This window comes from Sinocyclocheilus rhinocerous, unplaced genomic scaffold (genome assembly GCF_001515625.1).
Source record: "Sinocyclocheilus rhinocerous isolate Xijiao unplaced genomic scaffold, SAMN03320098_v1.1 scaffold24, whole genome shotgun sequence".
NCBI classification, from domain to species: domain Eukaryota; kingdom Metazoa; phylum Chordata; class Actinopteri; order Cypriniformes; family Cyprinidae; genus Sinocyclocheilus; species Sinocyclocheilus rhinocerous.
In genome coordinates, this window is record NW_015647124.1 from 1,257,397 (window position 1) to 1,282,945 (window position 25,549).

The window sequence follows — 25,549 nt, forward strand, 5'->3', positions numbered from 1 at the left end:
ATATATATATATATATATATATATATATATATATATACATACACACACACACACACTATAATATTCTTTTAATATAGCTGACATGTAAAAAGTTATTTCCGTAAAGAACTTACAGAGAATGTTCTTCAAATGCCAATTCATATTCAAATTTGGACAATAAAGTAACCTCGCTAACACTAAAGACAGTGTTATGGAAAGAGTGGCCTAATAAAGCAATCCTTAAATTATGGCTGAATGAAACCACAGGACGTGCTTCATGTCACCACCAGCATAAGCCCTCAGGGATGTGTATGTGCTTTTTATATTAGACTTCAGTTCTCCAGAGAATCCTGATGCAATATTATTGAACCACTAAAAGAGATACAGGCTGTCTTTCTCTATCCCCTTTCTTTATCCTCTATTTAACCCTTCCTTATTTCCAATATGAGACGATACTGGGCCGCTCTCCACCATGCTTCAGTCCAAAACCATTTTGTCGTTGAGACCAGAACAAAACCCCAATAACAAATCAGTGGAACACCAAACTTAAAAATGTGAATACAAAATGGTTTCTGGAGTAGCAATGACTACAGCACACTTATTTCTACATGCTTAGACTCAGTGAACTCATTTTTCACCTATAAGGAATGAATAAAAAGGTGAAGGAGGCAGGGGTTTAGTGCTTCAAAGGGGCATTAAAGTCTTAATGTCTTAAACCAGTGTAGCGAGAACCACTGTACGCTCTGAAACAGAGCATCCCACTGTCCCAGCCAGCGGGAGAAACCAGACAGCACTGGAACGACCCTTAACACAACAAGCAGTACTTTTTACAAGTCTAGTAAAATGTCTGCCTAAGCTCAGACATAATATACTGCATAATTGATCTGAAGTTCTGCTGAAACAGACAGCAGTCGCCCACTAAATCATCTATCAGAAAAACCTCAAGATGAATGTTTCATGTCTGTATCTTGCACCAGCTTGAGCTTTGTGAGCTCCAGGATAAGGAATTTCCTTGAAAAGAAAGATCTCCTCCTATTTTGCCTGTAATTCATCAATTTACGGGCAAAATTAAGTGCTGGCCAGTGTCCATGTGTTAAATAGACTCGAACCATTACCACAATTACCACTAAATATGACAAAATTTCCATGAAAAAATGCATCACTGTGGTTTACTCTTTCAATTTGGTATTGTAGCACTGCTAATATCATTAACCCTGTACAATAAGTTGCTTGTGCTATTTTTCATTTGTAAGTTACTGTGGATAAAACCATCTGCAAAATGAATACAAAAAAGAAATGACAAAAGTTTAATTTATATTCATGAAATTCATGAAAATACTTTGCAAAAAAAGGCTTAAATGTACAATGGCAGAACCAAGACAGCAAACAAGTTATATAACATACAAACCAAGGAATATAATAATAGATAATAAAGACATCTGGGATATTTCACAGCATGTCAAAAATCAACAGTAATTTCCTGTTTTCCATTAGAATAACCTAGTTCGGGCTTAGTTAATAAATGCCAAGTTTTAATAAAATGTAGCAATGGAACAATCTCATTTCAAAATAATGTAAGTTTTACATTTAAAAACATTCAAAAGTGTTCAAGTTGTTTGCTAGATGGTTGCACAGATATGCACAGATATGGTCACTAGATATGCACCTAGCAAACAACCTAAACACTTTAGAAGCGTCCCTTCTTGAGTCTAGGGTACTTTTCAGCCGGTTTAGTCAGCTTGGAAAAAACACAAGCCTGATCACTTCGTAAGTAATATCATAACTCTCCTCAACTAGCCGCATGATTTGAGGTATCATTCATGACTGTAGCACAGATGGTTTAATAGTTAGGGGTTTTGAAAAGTCAGAAAGATTGCAGAACTATACATATGAGCAATTGAAATAGCAAGAACCACTAATTATGCACCCAAGAATCAAGCTTAGAATGCAGGGTTCAATTGTAATTATTTGTTCAGTGATAAAAAAAAATACACACTTGATAAAACAGCAAAGAATTTCACTCTAATGCTTATTTCAAATCATGAGATACAACACAAACATTCAGAGCAGGAACTGTGGCACCAACAGTGAGAGAGGCACATTCATAGAGCTTTAACGTAACACCTGAACAACCGCCAGTTCATGAAGGAAGCATTCATACTATGTAGAGCTTTAGTGAGAATAGAAATTGACCTTACCTCTGCAAACCTGACCCCTGGGTATGTGAGAAGGGCCCTGGAAACCTGCAGCTGGATGGCCTGAAGCGCTCTGCTGTATCCTCTCGCCTCATCACCAAGTTGGCATGTTTTCCCACAAACAGACTCCCAGACTCTGTCAGAGAAGCAGCCGGTGGGTAGAGTCCTCACTATAGCTCTGGTGCCTGTGCACACTGTCTTTTTGATCTTCTGATTGTTCTTGAGGTACCTCCTGACAAGGACAGTAGAGCGCTCTTTCTTGTTACGCACAAACTCGCTGTCAGACACAGTGCCCTCGCTGTCACTACAGTCAGGTACAGACAACCTGAAGGGCGTGGACCTCTTAAGGCATCTGCCCTGAAAGCATATGGGTTTGGTTTTCCTGTTGAGCCTTTCCAAACTAGAGAAGCCATTTTTATGGCACACGGCACATACGAAGTCCGTTCTGTCACACAATTTGTTATACATGGCAGTGCCGCAGCCATTGGTGCATTGAGGCCCTTGTGGTGAGGATACTGGCACACTGTTTCGCCTCAAATCCAGCCCGCAGAACGGCAGGCTCTCCGTGTTTTGGCCGATTACGAGTTCCATCTGACACAGTTCACCATCCGAGCCACTCAACGTTGGCTGTTCTTCAGCAAGGCAAGTAACATCAGAAGAAAACCCTTCTGCTTTCCTCTGCTGGGGCACCGTTCCCCAGCTTCTAGGAGGAAAGCTATTCTCCGGGCAGCCTTCTTCGCTTTCCACTGGATCGCAAAACCCACACATCTGGCAAACGTACAACCCTTCTTCCCCGTGCCTTGCAGCCCCACAGCTGCAGTTTTTGGACCTGTAGGTCTCATCTAAGCAATCCAAACTCTTAGACCTAGTATCCAAAGACTTCAGTATTCTGCCCTCTGTCCCCAGTAAGTCCCCCTCCAAAGTCCCGAATGAATAATGGACCAGAGCCTGAGGGGATACGCTCACAGGCAAGCCGTAGTTCATGGATATGAGAGCATCTCCATTACTTGCCGAATTCTCCTTTCCGAGACTCTTCACTCCCAGCACAGCGGATGTCTTCTCGGAGGCCATGGAGCTCATGAGGCCAATATGCGCCTGTCTCTCCACACGAATCCTCATATCACTTGGCACCTGATGACAGATCCTCCTTGCTCAACTTACACCAAAGACAAAGTTCTGGCAAACCACCCCTAGAGAAGATAGCCTTGGGATGAGAGAGTATCTCAGCGGGTCTGTCTGAAGCGGAAGCTTTAGGATGACTGCCGCAGAAAGTGACGGCTGCGTCTTCTCAATTTTTTCGCCCCTCCCGACTCCCAAGAACTCAGGGGCTCAGAACACTAGACGAGAGGGGAATCAACAAAAAATTAAAAATTCAATAAACAACATCTCTTGCCACACAGTATTTTAAGTGAACTGAAAATGTTCACTGAATAAATTAAGAAATATGACAATGCAAGAGCAAGAACATAAACATACTGTAACACACTGGATTTACGGCCTGGGAAAGGCTAGAAAATGTCTCAATCCTTATCAGAGCCAAGCTGTTTTGTGTCTTACTAGGTGCTATCTGGGGAAGTTGTTAAAATTGCACTTCACCCACAAATGTTGTTTAAAACACTGAAGAAATATTTCAAGGACAGGATGTACATTTTGACAGCATGAAATGAAAATTCACATCCACTCATTAATATCTCCCTCTCAGGAGATCACACAGCTGTCCAAAATCTTACTACAGGCTGCAGCCCCACAGTCCTATACAAACCCACAGGTCTCTGGAATGTAAAGCCTTGCTTGGAGGGGGTAGGATGAATGAGATTAAAGGGGGGCATTCGCTGCATTGATTCTGGGTGAATTCAGCCAGTCAGAGTCTTCAAACATGGCTCAGTTCCCACACCCACACAGTCAACGATAAATCACTGCGCTAACACAGTGAGGAGTACTTCTTTCATAACTCAGCACTTGTGTGCTTGTAATCAGACATGGACCTGGTGAAAGGGAAGAGTGTCAAAGACACTACAACACTGCTAAAATTGTGTAGGGACAATCTATTTCTCAGGCTGAATAAAACAATAAATGCTGACTGTCTACAAACTCTACATTTTTATATTTTCTTTAAAAAAATGTGAGTGGTGCAAAACTGAGCAACTATTATGTCGCAAGGCCAGTAGGCCACTGCTTAAAACAGGTGATGTGGTTGATTTATACACCTAAAATTAGGGAACAGTTCACCAAAATTGACAATTCTGTCATTATTTACTCATGAGACATGCAAGTGGCATTTTCCAATCACAGACATCATCAAACCACTTTTAAAATCTGAAAGCAAATATGTTTTCAGAGCTTCAGTCAAGATCCTTTTTATCTGTGAATAATGTCCCGTTCTTCTGTTCTCCACTCAAAACTCTTGTATGATTTGGAATAAGGTAAACAATACCTGTGAAGCCACTTAACAAGTTTTGTCCTTATCTGCACCCAGAATTAATTCTCCAACATTACTAAAGCACATTACATACGCATTCCTGCTGTAGAATGAGATCACAGGACAGATAAACCTGACACACCTTTGTCCTTATGACAAACTGTCATATGTTCACATGACTTCATGGGGTAGTCTGACTATGAAGCGATGGCAAAATATAGGTTTTTCATTTCACTTTCATTCTGGCCAGTTGTTAGCCTGTTGTTTAGTGACTGATGGGTGTTCTGGAGGGTTACATACTTGTTAAAAAACCCACCCACCAAGTCTCTATGAACTGCTGGTCTCTGAACTCGGGTCCCATCGTCGATGTATATAGGGCTGTTCTAATAGTGCATCTGACATTAGGGGTTTAAAGAGCAACAATAATCGCTTGTATTAACAAACTCAACTAATTACAGTTCTTTTTAACAGCTGTGAAAGCTTAGAAGTACTGCAAGCCTTTATTTGTATATTTTACATTATGTGAGATTGTATCCAATCTGTCATGGTCATTTCCTGTGGTCATTTGCCAACGACTGACTTGTCTGGTTATGTCAGCCTGCCTGCAGTGGGTGTTATGTGCATTTGTGCCCTAAAAACCTGAACTTGTCAAAGACACCTTTTACTTATCTAAACTATGAACTGTAGCAATAAAGAGGCTGCATATCGTGACTCCAGTGAGGAGGGCGGGGATGAGTGTCTGTTGAGGCATGAGGCCATTGTAATGCTTGGAAATTACGGGAATTCCCACCTCCCCAAATCCACCTCCGCACCCCCTCCTTCTCCCCGTCTTTTCTGAAGCCAGCACAAACTAATTATCTGATCTAGCTTGATTCTGTTCCCATGCAACAGGCGGCTACTGGAGCAAAGCCTCATCCAGACTTGGAACAGTTCATCTTAATAAAATAAAGTGTATGTGTGGGTAAACAATGCCATCAATGACAACATACATGCAGGCTTAATACAGATAAAGGTAATCTAAGCTAACAGCCCATCATAAATGAAACTAGGTCAGCTGTTGTTGATCTCCAACCAGTGTTATTGCAGTTAAGGCTGGAATACACTACACTTTTACAAAGTCTTTTACAACTTTAACAAACTCAGCAAGTGTATGATGCGACGCATGATGTTTTAAAATCTGTTCATATGTTAAAACATTAGGCATCATACATTTGCTGAATGGTTGCAGAGAGAAATAAGGAAGAAAAATAATGACTAATGTCTTTGAAACAAAAAAGCATGTTGAATTTCACTAACTGAAAAATAATGCATTGCATTAACAGTGCTTGCATTTTAATGCCGGAATTTAACAGTTGTTTATTTAAGCAGTGAATATTTTAAATAATAACATTTCACACACATTTTCATAATTAAAAATACAATAATTCATATTCACCTTCCAGAGTTCACTTCCGAAATAGTCAATCTGTATAAAAATACAGTGTATAATATTCGACAGGCAATTTTCAGTCCATTTTATTTCACTTTACAAATTCGCTTCCACAAATTCAGTGGTTCAAATTCGGCAGAAAAATCAGCATTGCACATCCGGGAACTGCAGGAATAGCAGTAGAGTACCAATGCATGATCTCCATCTGCTATTAGTCGCTCAACAGCAGGTGGTGCGAGCGGTTTATTAAACTTTTTCAATGCTTTATTTGAACATTTACATTAGATATTTCAACATGCTATTAAACTGTTGTCAGTCAAGTAGTCATTTAAAATCCGAACATCATTAGTAATGTTATTGTTTTAGTGATTAAGCAAACAAAAAGTAATTTTATTTGTTGTTTGTTGATTTTTAAATATAAAACTTGGTGAAGTGATTTATGTGTCTGTACTTTTTTAACATCTCCAGCACATTTTAACAATACCGTGATAATACTGATAACCGTGATCATTTTGGTCACTATAATCGTGATAAGACATTTTCATGCCGTTACATCCCTATCAATGACTAAACGGATTCATAATCTGAAGCTAAAAAATCTAAAAAAAAGTCTGTGCCCATCATACACTACATGATTTTATGTGAAATCAGTCAACCCTGACTGCCAAAAATCTGCAGACTTGCCATGATTTTAGGCAATTAGCATTCATTTAAACTTAAAGGGGGCAGTTTCCCGGTCAGGGTTTAAATTAAGCCAGCAGTAGGCTTAATCTAGAATAGTTAATCATGGTTTAAAAATTGCTTTCTGAAAACACAGATTAAGTGCAGATTACTAACTCCTGGACTATGGAGTCCTGAACGAAAATAAACTAGATTAATTTAAAACCAACTGTGCTAATCTGAATTAGTACGACAGAGGTTGCCTATAAAACACGAAATGAACCAAGAAAAGCTTAAAATTGTATGGAGCTGAGAAGCAAATCCATGGAAAACAATAGCAGTTGAAAAAAGACTGCAATCCCAAAAAAAAAAAACTTTACTGAACAAGAGAAAACTTTTTTAGCAAGCAAATTAACCGCACACATCAGGTGTCAAATAAAAGTAAAGGAATGCCCAGAAATCTCTTTGTAATGAATTCCTGCATTAATTCTTGCAATCAGCTGTTGTTGTCAGTTTTGCAACATTATTATTATTAATTATTAAGTAATACATAAAGTAGCTGTTTTAGAGAGAGAGAGTGTCATGGTCAGAATTATTTTGGCACCCTAAGATTGTTAATCCTTTTGATCTTTCAAAAAAATAAAAAAATAAAAAAAATACAAATCACATGACAGAGAAAGCAGATTTCTGTTAATCTGGTTTAAAGGGCCATTTTAGTCTAGGACTAGGCTTAATCTCTGTCTGGGAAACCGCCCCATAAACTGTAAAATGAAAATTATAAATGTTGACTAGCAAACAACTGGAATAAGTATAGGTTAATGTACTAAAATTAATACAAATAAATAAATAAAATAAAAATAATGTAAATAAAAATAAATGAAAGCCAAGTAGAAATATAAAAAATACAAAAAAAATGACAAAAGCACATAAATTACAAAAACTTTAAATAAAAACATTAAAAATATAAGCTAATTAAAAATATTAAAATATACTATAATAGTATGTAAATAATGCTAAAATAACAGTCTCAGCCTGACTGTGCTTTTCTTGAGGCCTCAATGGAAAGATGACATACAAAAAAAAAATAATAATAATTATATATATATATATATATATATATATACACACACACAAATAAGTGATGAAAAGTAGGGATGTGTCAATAATAAAATTGGAAAAAAAATTAACTTAAATGATTTTAGCAAATGGCTGCAATATAACAAAGAGTGAAAAATTTAAGGGGGTCTGAATACTTTCCGTACCCACTGTATATGAGCACCAAACAAGCAGTGGCAAAACATTATATTCTACAGATACAAGCTGATACAGACAGATACCAATTCAAGCAGACAATTTGTAAAAATCAAAGAAATCTCCAGATCACTGCAGGTATGTCCAAACACTTGAGAAAGACACCTCTCGACACTAAATCAGTATTTGATATATCATAAATCTACAGTCCAACGATCTTTGATCATTTGTGGGTGTGTCATGTCTTCTGACAGTCATTCGTGTTTAGCTACATGAAGCTCAGGTGTGTCAACCCAGATTCCGTTTCACAACACATGAAACAGTCTGTTCTGATTCCTCACACGGACACCATTTTACACAAAAGTGTTCAAATTCTGAGTACTGAGTATTGGCATAACTGATCAAAGGTCTATGATTATAGGCTTGTTTACAGCAAAGCAAAAGTTCCCATCTGATCCCAGAACAGTAACAGAGTAGCCTACTACTCGCCTCAAAGTCTTTCTCCATCTAGTTTTAATAAAAAAACGATGTGGCATGTGAACTGAATCAGGCGAGTTTTCCATCTATTCACATTTTCCAGGCTGGTAAATGAAAATGGATTGTATGAGTTTGAGCCTAAAGAGCCCAAACCCCAGGATCACTCATGCAAGATCAGGTTACAGAGCTGGTCAGCTCAGTCACAGCACAGAGACTTTACTAGAGCAACATAAGATTTCCATTAGAAGCCGATTTCACCAACCTAGACTTAGGGGAGCCTGTAGAGGCAGAAAGGGGGGACAGAAAAATGTCTCAGTGTGCTTTTGGGAGAAAGTACCTTTTACTAAAATATTTCCTCAAATGCATGCAATTCTGAAAACTGATCATCATCATGATGTCACACACGATTTAAAAACATCACCACATGTCTTTTACAGAAGCATCCGCTCTGTCACAGACTCACAGTCAAACCTTTAACACCTGCCTGATCACTGAGAACATGTTTCTAACAAAAAATGTTACAAAGTACCATAGCAACAATGTTTTTGGTCATGTCCAAAACATGGTATTATGGTATCATGCTAGTACCATGGTATCACTTGAAATAAATGTTATAACAAAGTATACATATACACGAAATAAAACAACTGAGGTGAATGAATATGCGCGAGTATCAAGAAGACAAACAGTCTGTCTTTCATTAATTTCCGACTGTAGTACACAGACAACACAATTTATCAACTAACACGCTACATCAAACGTGATTTTGATGTACAGCTGTAGTATATTCACATAAACACAAGAATTATCACTACAAACATAACATAACACGTGCCAAGGATAGGAGAAACAACTCACCGTTGCAGAGTCACACCAGAAAACCGTCTCACACGCGAAACCGGGTGAAACTTCATTCTGGTTTCATAAAATGACTGTTAAGTTTGCAGAGCCCCGCAACAACCGTAGTGAAACAAAGTTGCGTTTACGTTTGTAGTGGCGGGAAACTCAGTCAGTCATTCCGTCAGCAGCAGCGGAGCCGCTTGCGAGCACAATAGCTGCAGAGGTGTCACTGCATACTGTGCATAGGAATGTCTGAGGACTTTAACTCACTGTAGCGCTCAAGAGACTGACACACTTCATTACTGTCACAGACACATGCTTGCATGTCTTCATAAATACCTAATATTTTAGGTTACAGAGGGATACTATTTTTTTTTTTTTTTTTTTACAACCATTGTAGTAACATTTTTAACCATTTCCAGGGAGCCTTCTTGCTAATCTGAATCAGAACAATTTGAAATATGGAGCGGAGAGCAGCCGAACGCCATCTTTCATGCAGGGTGCGATGAATCCAGCATCTCCCAACAAAAACACTGGATGTGAGAAAATGATTCTGCTGATCTGTAACAGAGCCTGCACTGGCCATCAAGGACGGAGGTAAAATTATTGTCTTTCCGACATGCTCACACGAGTCGAAGTTCCATTATTTTTTACACAATATCTTACAGTACATGGAGAAAATGTAGTAATCTCATTATACACAATATAATGCACAAACTGGAAAATCAATACAGTACTTTCTGTTTGTTGCAGGTTCGGTCTTCCGTTTGTACTATATCTAGAGCGCTCTGTGACATGGGATGTGTTACAGAAAGAAATTCTGGAGAAAATGCGTCACCTACTAAGGCCAGGGGTTTACATTCAGGTCAGTGAAACCTCTACTTGTTGTTAAATACAGGTCTTGAAATGCAAAGTCAGTACATTTAAATTACTTTTTTTGTTACATAAAACTTGCACTTCTGATAAAGTCGATTGGTGATTTTAGGTTGGACCCTTTAGTCTGCGTGTGGTCGGAGTAGTTGGAATCACATATCTGTTGCCACAGGAGGAACAGCCACTATGTCACCCCACTGTGGAAAGGTTTGTAATGCATAACCATGTGTTCAGAGCATATTGTGTGAACTTAAATTTCAGGTGTGACATGTATGTTGTTCTACTGTTCTTCCACAGACAGTTCTTCCACAGGCAAGCAAATAGTCAATACTTTTATTACAACAGCATTTTTAATTACACAAACCAAAGACATTTTATGTTACGCTAGATGAATTAATGATTGTAGTTGAAAAGTTTATTATAACTGCTTTAGTGTGATCATTGAATTTAACACGTGTAATAAAACAAAATACTACAAAGCTTGATTCTTCAATTTGTTATTTTCTTGGCAAACATCATGCCTTTCCTCAATCTTTCCTTTTTAGAGCATATAAATCCTGTGGGCCAGGTGGACCTCCTCATGTTAAGATTGTAGTGGAGTGGGACAAAGAGACCAAGGAATAGTAAGTAAAAAACTCAGTCAGTCATTCCGTCAGCAGCAGCGGAGCCGCTTGCGAGCACAATAGCTGCAGAGGTGTCACTGCATACTGTGCATAGGAATGTCTGAGGACTTTAACTCACTGTAGCGCTCAAGAGACTGACACACTTCATTACTGTCACAGACACATGCTTGCATGTCTTCATAAATACCTAATATTTTAGGTTACAGAGGGATACTATTATTATTATTTTTTATTTTTACAACCATTGTATTTATTGATCCTGTTTCGACTTTTAGGACTATTTTTTATTGGTGGAGCAAAAACAGACTATGATACTAATATGATAGTAAAATATGAATATTTACACAGCACTTAGTTTCATGCTCTAATTCGATTGGCTAAGCGGTATTCCAAGAGCGCTGATATTTTCAGTGGTCCTTTCTGCAGGTTGCAACATTATGCCAATAGTTGCCAAGAGACTGTATTTATGAGTGAGTCACTGAATCGTTCATTCATTCATTCAAACAATTCATTCAAAACACCCATTCAGTCACGCGCTATAATTTTGTTCAGAGATGGGCAACTAGTTTCGACTGTTTTCATCAACCAGTGATCCTGTTTCAGCTTTTCATTGGTGTAGCAAAAACAGACAAATTACTACATATGACCAAGGGGCAACCTCCCGCTCTCTCTCTGGCGAAGCCAACAAGGAAGTGACTTAAACTGTAATTCGTCAACTGGCCGCTAGAGGCTGGCTGCAAAAGGGAGTCAATCCCATAGACTCCCCATGTTAAAATGCCCAACTTTACAGCAGAAAAAAACATGTTTACAGCCTGGTTCAAAAAATGATTTTGGTCTATATAGCTAATTTTGCCCTTCATGACAACTGTGAGGGGGGTGAATTTTTTTATAACTCATCCGTTTAAATTATATTAAGCCTTAAAGTTCTGCATAATTAAGGGCGTGGCCACTTGAGTGACAGGTGGATTGCAGCTGCTGTCACCACCATCGAGCTAGGTGGGCGTGGTTTCAACAACCAGCTCCCGCCTCTTTGCCCATCTTCGATTATCCGGGAATGAAGCACGGTGACGCACTGCCAAGATGGCGATGGCCGGCTCCGCCCACTTTTGAGCTTCAAAAACTCTCTTTGGAACACTACAGGTGACGTCACGGGCACTAAGTCCATGTTTTTATACAGTCTGTGCATATGACATGGTAGTCATGTGTATTAGATATCACATAAAAGATTAATTTTTCACAGTACTTCATTTCGTCCTCAAATTAGATTAGCCCAGCTGTTTTCCAAGAGTTCTGAAATGAAGAGGGAATTTTCATTGATCCTTTCTGCAGGTTACATCGTTATGCCAGTAGGTGGCGACAAGTGACTGTATTTATGAATGAGTCATTGAATCATTCAATCAACTGATCTATGTAAAACACAGATTTATTCAGTAATGCTACTACTATTTTGTTCAGAGACATGTAATGGTTGATCCCGTTTGGACTTCTGGAACTGTTTTCATTGGTGGAGCAAAAACAGACAAAATACACCAGCAGGTGGCGACAAGTGACTGTATTTATGAGTGAGTATTAATTTAAAGGGGTCATATGATGCTTTTTTAAAGATCATTATTTTGTGTATTTGGTGTAACAGAATATGTTGACATGCTTTAATGTTCAAAAAACACATTATTTTTCAAATACTGTACATTATTGTAGGTAGGTGTCATAGCAAAGTCGGAATTGACCCTTTTTTCTTTTTTTTTTTAAATGGCCTTTGTGCACAGCCAGCTTTGTACTCTTCTAGGTTCAAAAAACTGTGGTCCATAAAATGCGTTGCACAAATTCGAACATCTGGGTTGTGCTGTTCTGTTGTAAATAAATCTTAACCAATGATTCCTAATTGCATCTACTTCTGGAAGGCCAAATAAAGTGCTTTTGCTTTCGCACTGAAACACACAGCGTCTCCCTGACATGCTGCATCAACACTACTGCTGTTCCTGAAACCACGCCTTCTTTCTTTGCGTGATCATTTGGGCGCATTATGCAAATATTTCCACATGGTGATGTAGATATGTGGGGGCGTGTTAGAATGAGCCGTTTTAGGGGGGCGTGGCAGAGTCTTAACTTTGATAAAGAATATCTCTTTGGTTTTGAGACTTTAGTCTTTGCAACTTCAGGGATCTTATCTATGCACAATCAGCTTGTAACACTCCAAAGAGAAAGGAAAACTTGAAATCGCATCATATGACCCCTTTAAAACACTTCTTGCAATAACTCCACTATAGTGTATTGTTTTGGAGACATGCAAAGGTTGATTTTACTTCGACATTTGGAATTATTTTCATTGGTGGAGCAAAAACAGGCAAAGCAACAGGCAATGTTGCGTCTAATTTGTAAGTTACTCGATACGAAGCCATATGCGACACAATATTGTGTTAATCCCACATTGTTTGACATTTAAAATTGAATTATTTCTATTATTTATTTATTTAAAAAAAAATTTACCAGGGTATACCATTCTTTAAAGAACTGTAGACTACAATTAGTCAAGTGCCATGACACTAGTAGGAATGCTGCATGGGCATTATCTGGTTTTGGCTACATTTTAAGGTTACTTCCTATGGCTGGATTGATAACATTGTTTGATTTCCTGTTGTGCCAAACTAGATTAATTATACAATTGCTTTATTGGATGAAACTAAGATCACAAAGTGATGCCAGATGTTTTCATGTAGTAAACACATGTTCAAGTTTTTGTATTGTGATAGTTTATTCTTTTTTCTGAATGTTTGTTATGCTTTGTTTATGCATGCAGTGGTAATCCACACCTAAACAGCCCAAACAGAGGGGTTTGTATCCAGTTCCTCCCAGCATTCACTACTCAATCTTAAAAAAAAATAACCCCAGGGAATATCAAATGGGCTATTAGGCACAGGATCATATAGAAATATGCCAATGTATATTCACTTTAACTATGTGTTTGTATTCTTGGCAGAATAGCAATGATTTTTCCGATTCTCAGTCCACAAGGAGGGAACTCTTATGCCATCCAAAAAGAATGCGCAGTTCTTCCACTCCCAGTCTGTCTGTCACATGTAATCCTACAGCATGTGGAACTGTTGCTTTCCAGTTGCAATTCATTTACAAAACCACACAAGAAAGCCTTTGTTTATTGCAGTTCACTATGACAGTCTTTTATGTGCTTTTATGATTCCGTTTTTTGATTCAGTGCAATTATATCTGATGTTTGCACGACTGGAGCTTGTTGCACAACAATGCAGACATAATTTTGTGTTTTTAGCTCGGGTTTTTGATCATTATTTTTCGGTTATTAAACAATTAGATTATTAAACCATGCCTCGTGCAATTGTAAATATTCAAATAAGGCTGTCACAGGTTTGTACAAAAGTGTTTGCTATTCTGGTGGTACTTGCAACTTCATAATCTGTCACTCTGTGGGCTTTTTGTTTTGTCTTTCCATCTAAACACCTGCAAGTGAAGGTTTTCATGAACTGAAGTCTCAACAATTTAAAGGTGGTGTTGATCTAAACCTGTCTTTGTCACCTCCTGATCTGTGTTACACTGCTTCCCTCTACTGGATAGTAACGTCAACGGATGACTTGAATAATAAATGGATGCTGACAACACAGTTTTGAATATCCTCACTCAGAGTGACTAAGCACTTTTATATAATCAAATCTAATGTTTGTTTATTCACTTTGTAATTATTTGTTTATATCTGTAACGTCGGTTATGTGTTCTTTTGCACAAATGTTGTGATCTATCATCCATTATATCATTTCTTTGATTTGCAGTTTCCATGTGGCAGAATGTGATTTTTTTTCACTGATAGTTTAGACTACTTTTTTTAATGAATGCTTGACATGTGACAAAATTCAAAGATTAAAATAAATAATTTGACCAAAGAAAATAATGAGACAAAATGTAAACAATATTCTGCCACATTCTGATGTATTTTCTCAAATAATTCCAGATTAAGATTTTAAAAAGTCATACTATACAGCTATGAAAAATCATTTTATATAAAATGTTGACATCATCACATTTAAATCTATACTTAATATACTGAGCTATAACCACACAAATGTACTTATAATAAGCATCAGAAAATGTCAAACTTCATTCATTCAGTTTTTTTTTTTTTTTTAAATTATAAATAAAAACAAATAAAATAATATTAAAATAAAACAATATTATTGGAGTACATTTTAAATGTTTGTCTTTGTAATTTCACTTTTAATGCAATGTGTTACTTGCCATTTCTTTTTAATTATTTGTGAAATTTACAAGCAATTTCTGAGTAAAAAAATGTTTTTCAGTGCACTGATGAGATACTATAACGATTATGAAAATTAACAAAATTAACATGTACAATATATATTATAATGAACAACATGTTGTGGGGACACTGTATGCTTTTAACATAATTGGCAACGAAGATATCTAATGTTTTTAGATTTTAAAGGTATCGTCTTTGAAATTCATTGCATTCTAATCCTGCATCATTGAAATGTAATTCAAATGACAGTCCTGTGTCTGTTTGCTACCTCAGATTTAAGACATTTTAAAGGCATCCACAGTTCACTTCTGAATGGTGAATGCTGGCAAACATGTGGCATATTTTGGCCAAACCCCATAAAATACCTGTTTGGTGTGCATCTGTTTGCTTTTACATGCAACATTTTTATTCATTTATAGCAGACACTTTTATCCAAAGCGGCCTACAGATCCAACACTATTACAACAATATGAAATTAGTTGAATAACAACTTTAGTACGTTTTTCATAACAGATTTACATTAATCCAAAGTAAATCATAAGTGAGGGAAAATGCAATAAAAGTTAGAATGAGTAATATAAGTCATACTGAGTGTATTAAATACAAATATAAGTGTATTTTAGATTAAAGGGTGATAGATTAAAGGGTGTAACTGAAATAGCCGAAGCCTTAATTAGAAGGGAATGTTCCATGTGTGTTTATTGAATCTGTGTCGATCTATCATTTAAGCCTGCTGCTGTTATCTTGACAATGTAAATGTACTGCATTGGAACAGGCTGTTCATGTCTAGAGTTACTTAACCGCCTGTTTGAGAAAAGAGGGCAAAACAGCTTGTTCTTTTTAGAGGGCAGAAAACTGTATTTTAGATTAAAGGGTGATAGATTAAAGGGTGCAACTGAAATAGCCGAAGCCTTAATTAGAAGGGAATGTTCCATGTGTGTTTATTGAATCTGTGTCGATCTATCATTTAAGCCTGCTGCTGTTATCTTGACAATGTAAATGTACTGCATTGGAACAGGCTGTTCATGTCTAGAGTTACTTAACCGCCTGTTTGAGAAAAGAGGGCAAAACAGCTTGTTCTTTTTAGAGGGCAGAAAACTGCTAAAATTTAATCTTAAAGGAATAGTTCACCGCAAAATGAACATTTGCTAAACAAGCTGTTTGCTAAAGAGGCCATCCAAGAAGCAAATTTGTAAGTGTCTTTCCTAATCAGAACAGATTTGGAGAAATTTTGCATTAAATCACTTCCTCACCAATGGATCCTCTGCAGTGAATGGGTGCCGTCAGAATGAGAGTCCAAACAGCTGATAAAATTAGAGCTGATTAAAGTTACAATGCCTTAATGATGGATTGTTTCTTATAAACACACAACACACTGGGGTGGTGTGGATTACTTGTGATGTTTTTATCAGCTGTTTGGACTCTCATTCTGACGGCACCCATTCACTGCAGAGGACCCATTGGTGAGCAAGTGATGTAATTCTAAATTTTTCCAAATTGGTTGTAAAAAAAAACAAACTCATCTACATCTTGGATGACCTGAGGGTGAGTAAATCGTCAGCAGATTTTAATTTTTAGGTGAAATATTCCTTTAAATGCTGATGTCTGCCGTGTATTGCATTTAACAGTGCATCCTTAAATATATACACAAAGCATTAAGTATGTGATTAAAATGATCCCATCTAAGGCGGAAAATCACAAATGAATGAGAGAAAGAACAGAAAATCCACAAGAATGCAGCTATAATCCTTCTTTACCACTTGGCAAAGGCGCGAATCACATGATTACCATGTTGTAGCCTACAAGTTTCAATTCTTGAAAAAAGACACTGTACTCAGCGAGGTAAGGAACTTTCATTTATTTCAACTACTAAAGTTCAGAAGTCATATAAATATGCAACATGAAACCTACAGCAGGCATTATTCAGATTGACAACCTTAGTCAATAAATAATATGGAGGGATATGCTCTTACATAAATGGATTATTAACAGAAATGTCGTCAGATAAAAGAAAAAATCTTAAGGCAGCATGTCAATATTGCTGGTGATGTATCAGTAAACCGTTAATAGTGCTTTTAATAAAGATAAACTGACAAAAGTCAATGTAGAGTGCTTTTAGGTCAGTTTAAACAAACAGGTTTAAATAAAATTATCAAATTAAATAAATGTAAAGTTAAAGCAAACTGAAGAGCCCCATTTCAGAGTGACTGGACTGCAGAAGAACAGCCATTACTGATAGTCACTGCCTCTTGTAACAACTCACAATAACTCATCTTTGTGCCAAGACACATGTCTGATAAATAAATAGGTGCGACTCATTCTATATCAGGCAAATATTTGTGTAGCAAACCTGTGCATATATCTAGTTCAAGTGGTCCATCAAGGTTCAGAACATTTTACTGATTGCATATTCAGCTTTAAGCACATATAATTCAGAACTTAACAGAACGAACCTTCATTTGAGCATGCAAAAATATTCAGACAAACTGTCGACCCTGCGTCTTCCAATGCCAGTTACAGTACATTGTCAACGACAAAATGCAAAGGGTTTTTTAAAGCGATAGTTTGCCCAAAAAAATAAAATCCTGTGATAATTTACCTATCCTAGTGTTGTTCCAAACTTCCTTCCATGGAAGAAAAATTGAGATATTTCAAAAGACTATAAATGATGGCATACATATGGAACGTATGGAATAGAGTGACTTTGAGAATCAAAAAAATCTCCTTTTATGTTCCATGGAAAAAAATCAATTGCAACGGCATGAGGGTGAGAAAATGATGGAACTGACATTTTTGGTGATTTTTACACGCATCAAGCACAGCTCCTGACCAGCAGTCTATTATTACGTTGTCTACTATACTCTCTATATGATAAAGCAATACTGTCTCAACAGTAGTACCTCGATTTAAAAATATCTGTTGTCTTCACGAAAGGATAAGAAAATACAAAACCGCTAAAAATCCTGTTATATACTGTACTGTACATACTGCATACAGTACACTCAAATCAAAGAAAAGGTCTCAGACTTTTAATGTATATTATTACAGTAAAACAGCTTCTTTGGTATATAATGCAGCAATTATTTGTAGCAAACATATAAAATCTCTTTTCATCTCACTATAATATGCAATCAGCTCTTATTTTTTGTGCTGTTATACCACTTCCTTAGGGCCACCCCACTAGTGCTGCTAATCACAAACAGCGCTCCTCCCAGACTCCACCATGTCGGTTTGTGGTTGAGGAATAGGAACTGCAGGATGAACGCCAGGACCACATCCATAGTCCTCATCAGTGCAACAGGTCCTGCTTTCTCAATCTGTAGGGCTTTGGTAAGGAACGTCTGGCCGGCTATACCGAGCAGCCCGATGGCCATGAGCATCCACCTGTCCCAGCCGCAGGACGGAATGGCCCATTCATCCAAGATGAACAAAACGATGACACACTCGATGAGTCCCACAACTGCATAGTACCACACAGAGAGGTAGTAATGAACACTTTTCCCTATTTTTCTCAGAATGACCATAGTGCAAGCCGCTCCGATCGCCCCCATGAAGGCAGCCACCGTGCCTTTGATGTGATTGGTGTAGTCTCCTTCGATCCCAGACAGCTTGCCACCAAAGAGGAAGGGAGGTCTGGCTATCAGTATGACGCCGGTGAGCGTAAACACTGTAAAAATGACGTCCAATATGGTGCACCTCTCCTTGAGGAAAATCCAAGCCAGCAAGGATGTGAAGACTGGATTACTGAACATTATAACTGTGGCATCCGCTAGGGGCATCTGCAGAACTGCATAATACAACAAGATCATGGCGTTGGAGCCCAGGAACCCTCTGAGGAACAGGTAGATTCGCATCTTTCTTGGTCCCAAAAAGCCAGTACTGACAAAATAAAAGGTTATAGGTTATTGCCACATTGTGGAGTCAAATTATTCAAATATTGAATCCAATTACAGGGTCAAGAGCTTGATACTTTAGTAGATACTAAAGTAGTATTATAGATTGATACTTTCTATATATACTTACTAAATTTATCAGATTTATACTTGTTTTATGGATTCTTCTAATGTATCACATTCATACTTGTATTATAAAGTCTTACTTGTAAGATATCAGATTCATACTTGTATTATAGAGTCTTGTATCATATCAGATTCATATTTGTATTATAAGTCTTATGATGTCAGATTCATAGTGTATTATACAGTTTTAAGATATCAGATTCATACTTGTATTAAAAAGTCTTACTTGTATCATATCAGATAGATATAGATTCTTGTAATATATCAGATCCATATCTGTATTATAGATTCAAATTGTAACAGATTCATACTTGTATTATAGATTCTTACTTGTAATATATCAGATTCATACTTGTATTATACATTCATACTTTTATTATATATTCTTACTTGTAGTTTATCAGATTCATACTTGTATTATACATTCATACTTGTACTATAGATTCTTACTTGTAATATATCAGATTCTTACTTGTGATACATCAGATTTGTACTTGTATTATACATTCAAACTTGATATATATCAGATTCATACTTGCATTACACATTCATACTTGTATTATATATTCTTACTTGTAATATATCAGATTCATACTTGCATTATACATTCATACTTGTATTATATATTCTTACTTGTAATATATCAGATTTGTATTTGTATTATACATTCATACTTGTGTAGCATCTGCTTAAAATCATGGATGATCATTGGGGTTTTATGTCTTAGAGACCCCTTTTAGCCTTTTGACATTTGCATATAAATTACAGACATGGCCCCACATTCTACATTTATATGGGTGCTAAATTGCCAAGTTCGTCTTCCCATCGAACTTCAAACACATTCCAAAGAGATGTAAATGACACGCCTGGTATTGGCTATTCCACCCAAAAGGTGGGCGTGACTAGGAACTATTAAAAGTTATTAACTCAAACTAATCTTTGCTCAGAAACTTCTTCTTCTTGAGACGGACACTATCCAAGACTCCTCAAAAACTCTTCTCTTCGATCTTCAGAACTTGACGAAAGCCTCCAGCTCACTCCTACAGAACTCATCAAGAACCTCCATTGTCTACCGCATCCGGACGCTTGTTCAGCAACAAAGCCAATGCAAGTAACCGTTTCCAACTAGTTAGATGCGTGTCTAAGTTTGGACCCCTTTGTCAAGGTGATTTTTGTTTCTCTGCTGATTCTCATTAGGTTGTGGTTAATTGATGCTAAATACTGCCATTCTTTGTTCTTCTCTCTCTCTCTCTTTCCTTACTTTCCTTCATTCTGTATATGTTTTGCTTAGTCTTGTTGTATGTTACCTGTAGTTTCATTTATTAAATATCTAGCGTAGCGTTAGTTCTGGCAGGTCACATTAGTCAAGCTCGCATCAGCTGACTCTCAGCTGATCCCCATCAACCTATAGCAAGGCTCGAAATTGCGACCATTTTGGTCGCATATGCTCCCAAAATTTAATCGGTGCGACCTCAAAATATATTTGGGAGCATTTGTGCGAGTGCATATAATTGTTGTCGTGCGACCTGTTTTCATATCTCTAAAAGCGATCAGAGTATGTGCCTTCTGAGTGTTGATACGGTGACCAGTCTGTCATTCTATCAGACGTTACATAACCAATTAAACTTCAGCTTTACATTTTTAACTTTAATGCAGATTTTAGATTGGTTAATATTAGCTGTCAATCACTCAGTCACTGCTTTCCGCTGTCAGGTAACAGGCTAACTACCGCGGAGAATGTAAAGGGCTGAAGAAGAGAGAAAATGAAACGAACACTGACAGATTTCTTTTGTAAACCGCCTAAAGTTACAAATAATGGTGCTGGTAGCGATCATGTGGTGAATGTTGATACACTAGCCGAAAAGAAAGCGTACAGTTTTCGGAGAGAATGGTTAAAAAGACTTCGAGTGGCTTCGCTATGAAAATGCACTGTGCTGTGTGCTCTATGCACTGCGTTCACTGTAAAGCCTGCATTATTGAACTTTAACAATATCTGCAATACATTTATGTTGGTTCTGTCCTGTTTACCCTGGGGTAATTTACATGCTAAATTACTGCTAGTACTGCATAAAGTAGGAAAGCTATTGTTCCTTGGCCAGGAAAATAATCTTTCCTTGAATTGATAAATGATTATATTGTCTGCTCGGTGGACGGACAGATCAAATAATTGTAATATTGATTCTGCTACAGTTAATTCTAAGATCTAATCTAAATATTTATTATTAATTATAACCAGTTATAATTAATTATAAATATTTCCCGTTTGAGCTAATTTGCTACACTTGTATTATATATTCTTGTAATTCATTAGATTCATACTTGTATTATATTCTTACTTGTAATATATCATATTTATACTTGTATTATAGATTCATACTTGTATCATAACAGATTAATACTTGTTTCATATATTCTTGTAATATATCCAAATTATACTTGTAATATATCATAGATTCATACTTATAATATATCATGGCTGGCATGACAAACAGCATCTGGAAGAAGCACCGAATCGCACTGATTTCGATGGCGTGCAACCCCTCAATTTTCTTCACAAGAAGAGCCGTAACGGAGAAGAAGACAGATGCTAACAAGGCGTACAGGAGACCCAGCCCCGGAAATGCTGTTTTCTTTTCTGTGGATGAATATAACAAAACAGCTTAACATCACACCTGTTAGTCAATTACACATAAATCGTATGGTATGCTGATTAATTAATAGTTTTGACTGCATAAATACATTTTTGCTAAATGCAGACAATTCAAATACATTATCCTTGCGACCAAGGTTGAGGAAAATTCAGATTTGAAGAACTTGATCCAATTCCTATTTGTGAATTTAAATTTGGTCACTAACCACAGTAAGTAAAATTAGAATGACAGAAAGAAGAATTTACTACTGAATTGCAATTGAATTTCTGTAAGTTCATTCAAATCTTTTTCTTTTTTTACTGACAGAATTCACAACAATATTATTTGCATTTAGGTACTTCAAGCTTACATTGCTCCAATGGTGAGAAAATTCCTTATTACGAATTTACATCAAGTTCAAGAGACTTTTTTTTTTTTTTAAATGCTTTTTATATATAACAGTGCCAAATTACCATGGTAAATGGACTTTTTATTCACTGGAGCACCATATGAAAGCACTTTAGCACCACAGTCTTTGTACACAAACCGTTTGCACAAATGATGGAAATGAGACATGAGAAGTACACAGCATGATTTGGCTTTGTGGGGAGTGATCTGAATTTTGATCTTGATGTGGAATGACATGGAGGGAGCAAAACAGCATGAATCTCAACACACTGTTGGTGATTCTGTTTAACTTTGACACTGAAGTGATATGAAATGTGGCAGCAATGATTACGCAACCAAACGCAACTTTACTACCTGTCGGTGAGCTGAGCTCGTGTTCAATCAGGTTGTGTGGTTGCCAGCATTGGATAAATGCCAAATTGTATCAAATGTCCCTTGAGGACCTGGCCTCACACAAAGATCGTGAGCCCTGGAACACAACACATACTCAACAATACAAGTTTGAGTTAAAACAAACAACTTCACCTGCCTGTTTAGAGAGAACACTGGAAAGAAAAAAAGATACTGTTTCCTGGTGTGATTCACAAGTAGTAGTTCCCACAAAGCTAGTACTGTTCATAATGATTTCTGGTTAACCTCTCCCAGTGAAAATATGTAATCTGCTAGTTTCTTTGTGTAAGACGACAAGATGACAACCTAAAATTACAAAGGCGCTTTAAGAAATACAATGGACATACCATGTACATGATACTTGAATATGATAATCATTTAGTACCATGGTGTACAATATATCAAAGTATCATGGTAATACAACTGGATATAGAACCACAAGCTTCTACAGTGTTTTGTAAGGATGTACTTGCCTGGTCATACAGTATGAAAAGCAGCCAAGTCTGATACAGTGTAAAGTGTTCTCCCTTCAAAAGTTACCATGATAACCAGTTTCCAATAACAGTGTTACAGTTGGGTTCCGGAAATAAAAATCCCATTCATTTCTCCATTGGGGAACCAATTTTGAACGACTGTACTTTTTTTAAGATTTCTTAAACTTCTGAAATCCAGACTACTGAAAAGTGGATGGGACATGTTGTACTTTATTGTACTACAGTACACACAATTGTGGTTAATTAGCCACCACTGTCATCAAAAATACATAAATAAATTCCATAAGAACTGAACAGTAGAAATAATAACTGAATAAACTTTATTTTTGGATGACAGACGGCTATAAGTAACCACAGTTTATTTTAAAGGCGGAAACTATGGTTACTGTGGTAACTGTGTGTGTAAGGGGCTTGATACAATGTAACTGTTCTGTCAGCTTTTATAAAAAGAAGTTGCCATGGTAACTCTGTCATTTATTCCACAGACACTACAGTTAATATTTACTGTAAAATCACAATAAATTGATAAGCGATTACATTCAAACAGATTAAGAAACAATCAGAAATATGTTGTGTTGGTAAAATCTGATTTACTTATGTTTCATTTTTGAGGGCATATGGCTAATACAAAGTTACCACAGATTTACTGTAGTATCTATGGTATTCTTAAAAAGATACGAATGTGCGTTAGGGGTTTGTTCACTGATGGTAGGTTTCTAATACCAAGTTACCACAGCTTTATTGTAGTTGTATCAATAATTATAGTAACTGTTGTATTTAAAGGTGGAAACCATGGTAAATGTTGTAGTCATGTTGTCATTTTATTAGTTATTTTATTATGTATATATAGGCTTTTTATTAAGTTTTACTTTTATTTAATTTGAGTTATTTCAGTACTTCAACATACAAAATGGAAATGAAATAATATATATATATTGAATGTATTTATATATATGTACATGTATATGTATATGTGTGTGGCTGTACATACACATATGTAGTTGTTTTTTGGTGTTTGGCTTAGTGTTATGCTAGAATCATTATTATACTCATACCTTTTGTTCATACCTTTTGTTTTTAGCTTTATTTTTTTGTTTTCATTTAAATGTTTTAGTTTTGAAATGTATGCATTTGTCATTTTTATTTAATTTATTTTACTTTCTTAAATGTGTATATATATAGTATTTATAGAGTTTTAGCTTTTAGTTTTAATTACTTTCTTATTTGTAAGTCGCTTTGGATAAAAGCGTCTGCTAAATGACTAAAAGTAAAAGTAAGTAAGTAAAAGTAAATGTATGTAAGGGGTTTGATACAATGTAACTGTTCTCATTAGCATTTAGAAACAAGTTACCATGGTAACTCTGCCTTTATTCTACATTTACTACAGTTAATTGATTCACAGTAGTATTGATGCAATTTTAAAGAAGAAACTATGGTTACCATGGTATGTAACGAGTTTGATACAACGTAACTGCTCTTGTCAGCTTTTACAGAATAAACTCTTAAAAGTTACCATGGCCATCCTGCCATCACTTACAAAACTTAACCACGGTTTTACTACAAATACATGTTTTTATAGTTAAACCATGGTAACCACAAATTAATCATGGTTTTGCTACAGTAACCACAGTTTAACCATGGTATTTGTAGTAAAACTATGCAAACGGTAATCAATACGCCAAAAAAAGAAAAAACATGGTTACTACACTTTTACTATATTAAACCCCTAGTTATTTTGCCATGGTTCATTTGGTTCATAGCTACTACAGCTATTATTAAAACTGTCAAGTCATTGTAAATTAATATGGGGTTTCCTTGTTTGAGAAAAGTTTGAGAAAAGATCCAAGATTAATTTTATTATTCATTTATGGCAGTTCACTATAATACCAAGTTATCGTATATTTATTATAGTAGTATCAAGTAATTACTTAAGTAATTATTAATCAAATATTTAAAATGCGTAAACCGCGGTTACTATGGTGAACGTAACTGCTCTCGACAGATGTAACACTAAAAGTGTCCAAGAGGACAAACACGGGTGTAGAACTAGAAACAGAGAATAAATAGATGGATCGGAGATCAAATTCAAGATCCGTATGTCTTTAATAAATGACATCGTGTACGAGTTAAGCTCAGTTTACCTTTTTGAACTGTGTTTGACCCCGTGTCCTCCTCACCATCATCATCCTCATCCTCATCGCGGTCAACGTCGTTTCTCTTAAAGCAAACCGGCACACAAACCCGGTCAAACACAGTGCCGTTGACCCGCGGGCTGTCTTCTGCGTCAGCATCCGCGTCCACTGGCACTTCTGAACGACTTTGCAACTCAATTTCCTCCCCAACGTCCCCATCGTCAACTTTATAACAAAGCACCCTGATGTCGTCCGCTCTATACGGGACAACAGATAAATCTGTGTCATTGTTACTCACAGAGCCATTGCGCTGTCTAATATCACCCATGACAGAGGACAACAGCTGCTTGGCATACCTTGACCACACGTCTTGACACACGGTTGCCGAAATGGTACCGAGCAACAAGTTAAATAATTAACCTTGTTTAAAGAAAGAGGTGGTTGCGTT

The 25,549-nt window shown here is 36.6% G+C and overlaps 3 protein-coding genes across 3 annotated transcripts in view; 1 reads left to right on the forward strand and 2 right to left on the reverse strand.

The window, feature by feature from the left end:
- The window catches only part of LOC107708880 (1-phosphatidylinositol 4,5-bisphosphate phosphodiesterase epsilon-1-like), a 77,135-nt gene extending 67,634 nt beyond the window's left edge, over positions 1-9,501 (reverse strand). Inside the window, exons 1-2 of the mRNA XM_016513245.1 lie at positions 9,269-9,501; positions 2,178-3,511 (exon numbers count right to left, since the gene is read on the reverse strand). Of these exons, the coding sequence (XP_016368731.1) occupies positions 2,178-3,293 (1,116 nt within the window). The 5' untranslated portion in view covers positions 3,294-3,511; positions 9,269-9,501. The remainder of the gene's footprint in view (positions 1-2,177; positions 3,512-9,268) is intronic.
- A 175-nt stretch (positions 9,502-9,676) lies between these two features.
- Positions 9,677-10,747, forward strand: LOC107708881 (ubiquitin carboxyl-terminal hydrolase 31-like). Its single transcript, XM_016513246.1, has 4 exons — positions 9,677-9,847; positions 10,004-10,115; positions 10,236-10,330; positions 10,669-10,747. Exons 1-4 carry the CDS (start codon positions 9,744-9,746, stop codon positions 10,745-10,747), a joined length of 390 nt encoding a protein of 129 aa, XP_016368732.1. The 5' UTR covers positions 9,677-9,743.
- A 6,210-nt stretch (positions 10,748-16,957) lies between these two features.
- Positions 16,958-25,486, reverse strand: LOC107708939 (solute carrier family 35 member G1-like). The gene is made up of 3 exons (XM_016513310.1): positions 25,111-25,486; positions 21,508-21,682; positions 16,958-18,907 (listed from the first exon to the last, which is right to left on the reverse strand). The coding sequence occupies exons 1-3, from the start codon at positions 25,427-25,429 to the stop codon at positions 18,160-18,162; spliced, it is 1,242 nt and encodes a 413-aa protein (XP_016368796.1). The 5' UTR covers positions 25,430-25,486; the 3' UTR covers positions 16,958-18,159.
- Between the last annotated feature and the right edge of the window lie 63 nt (positions 25,487-25,549).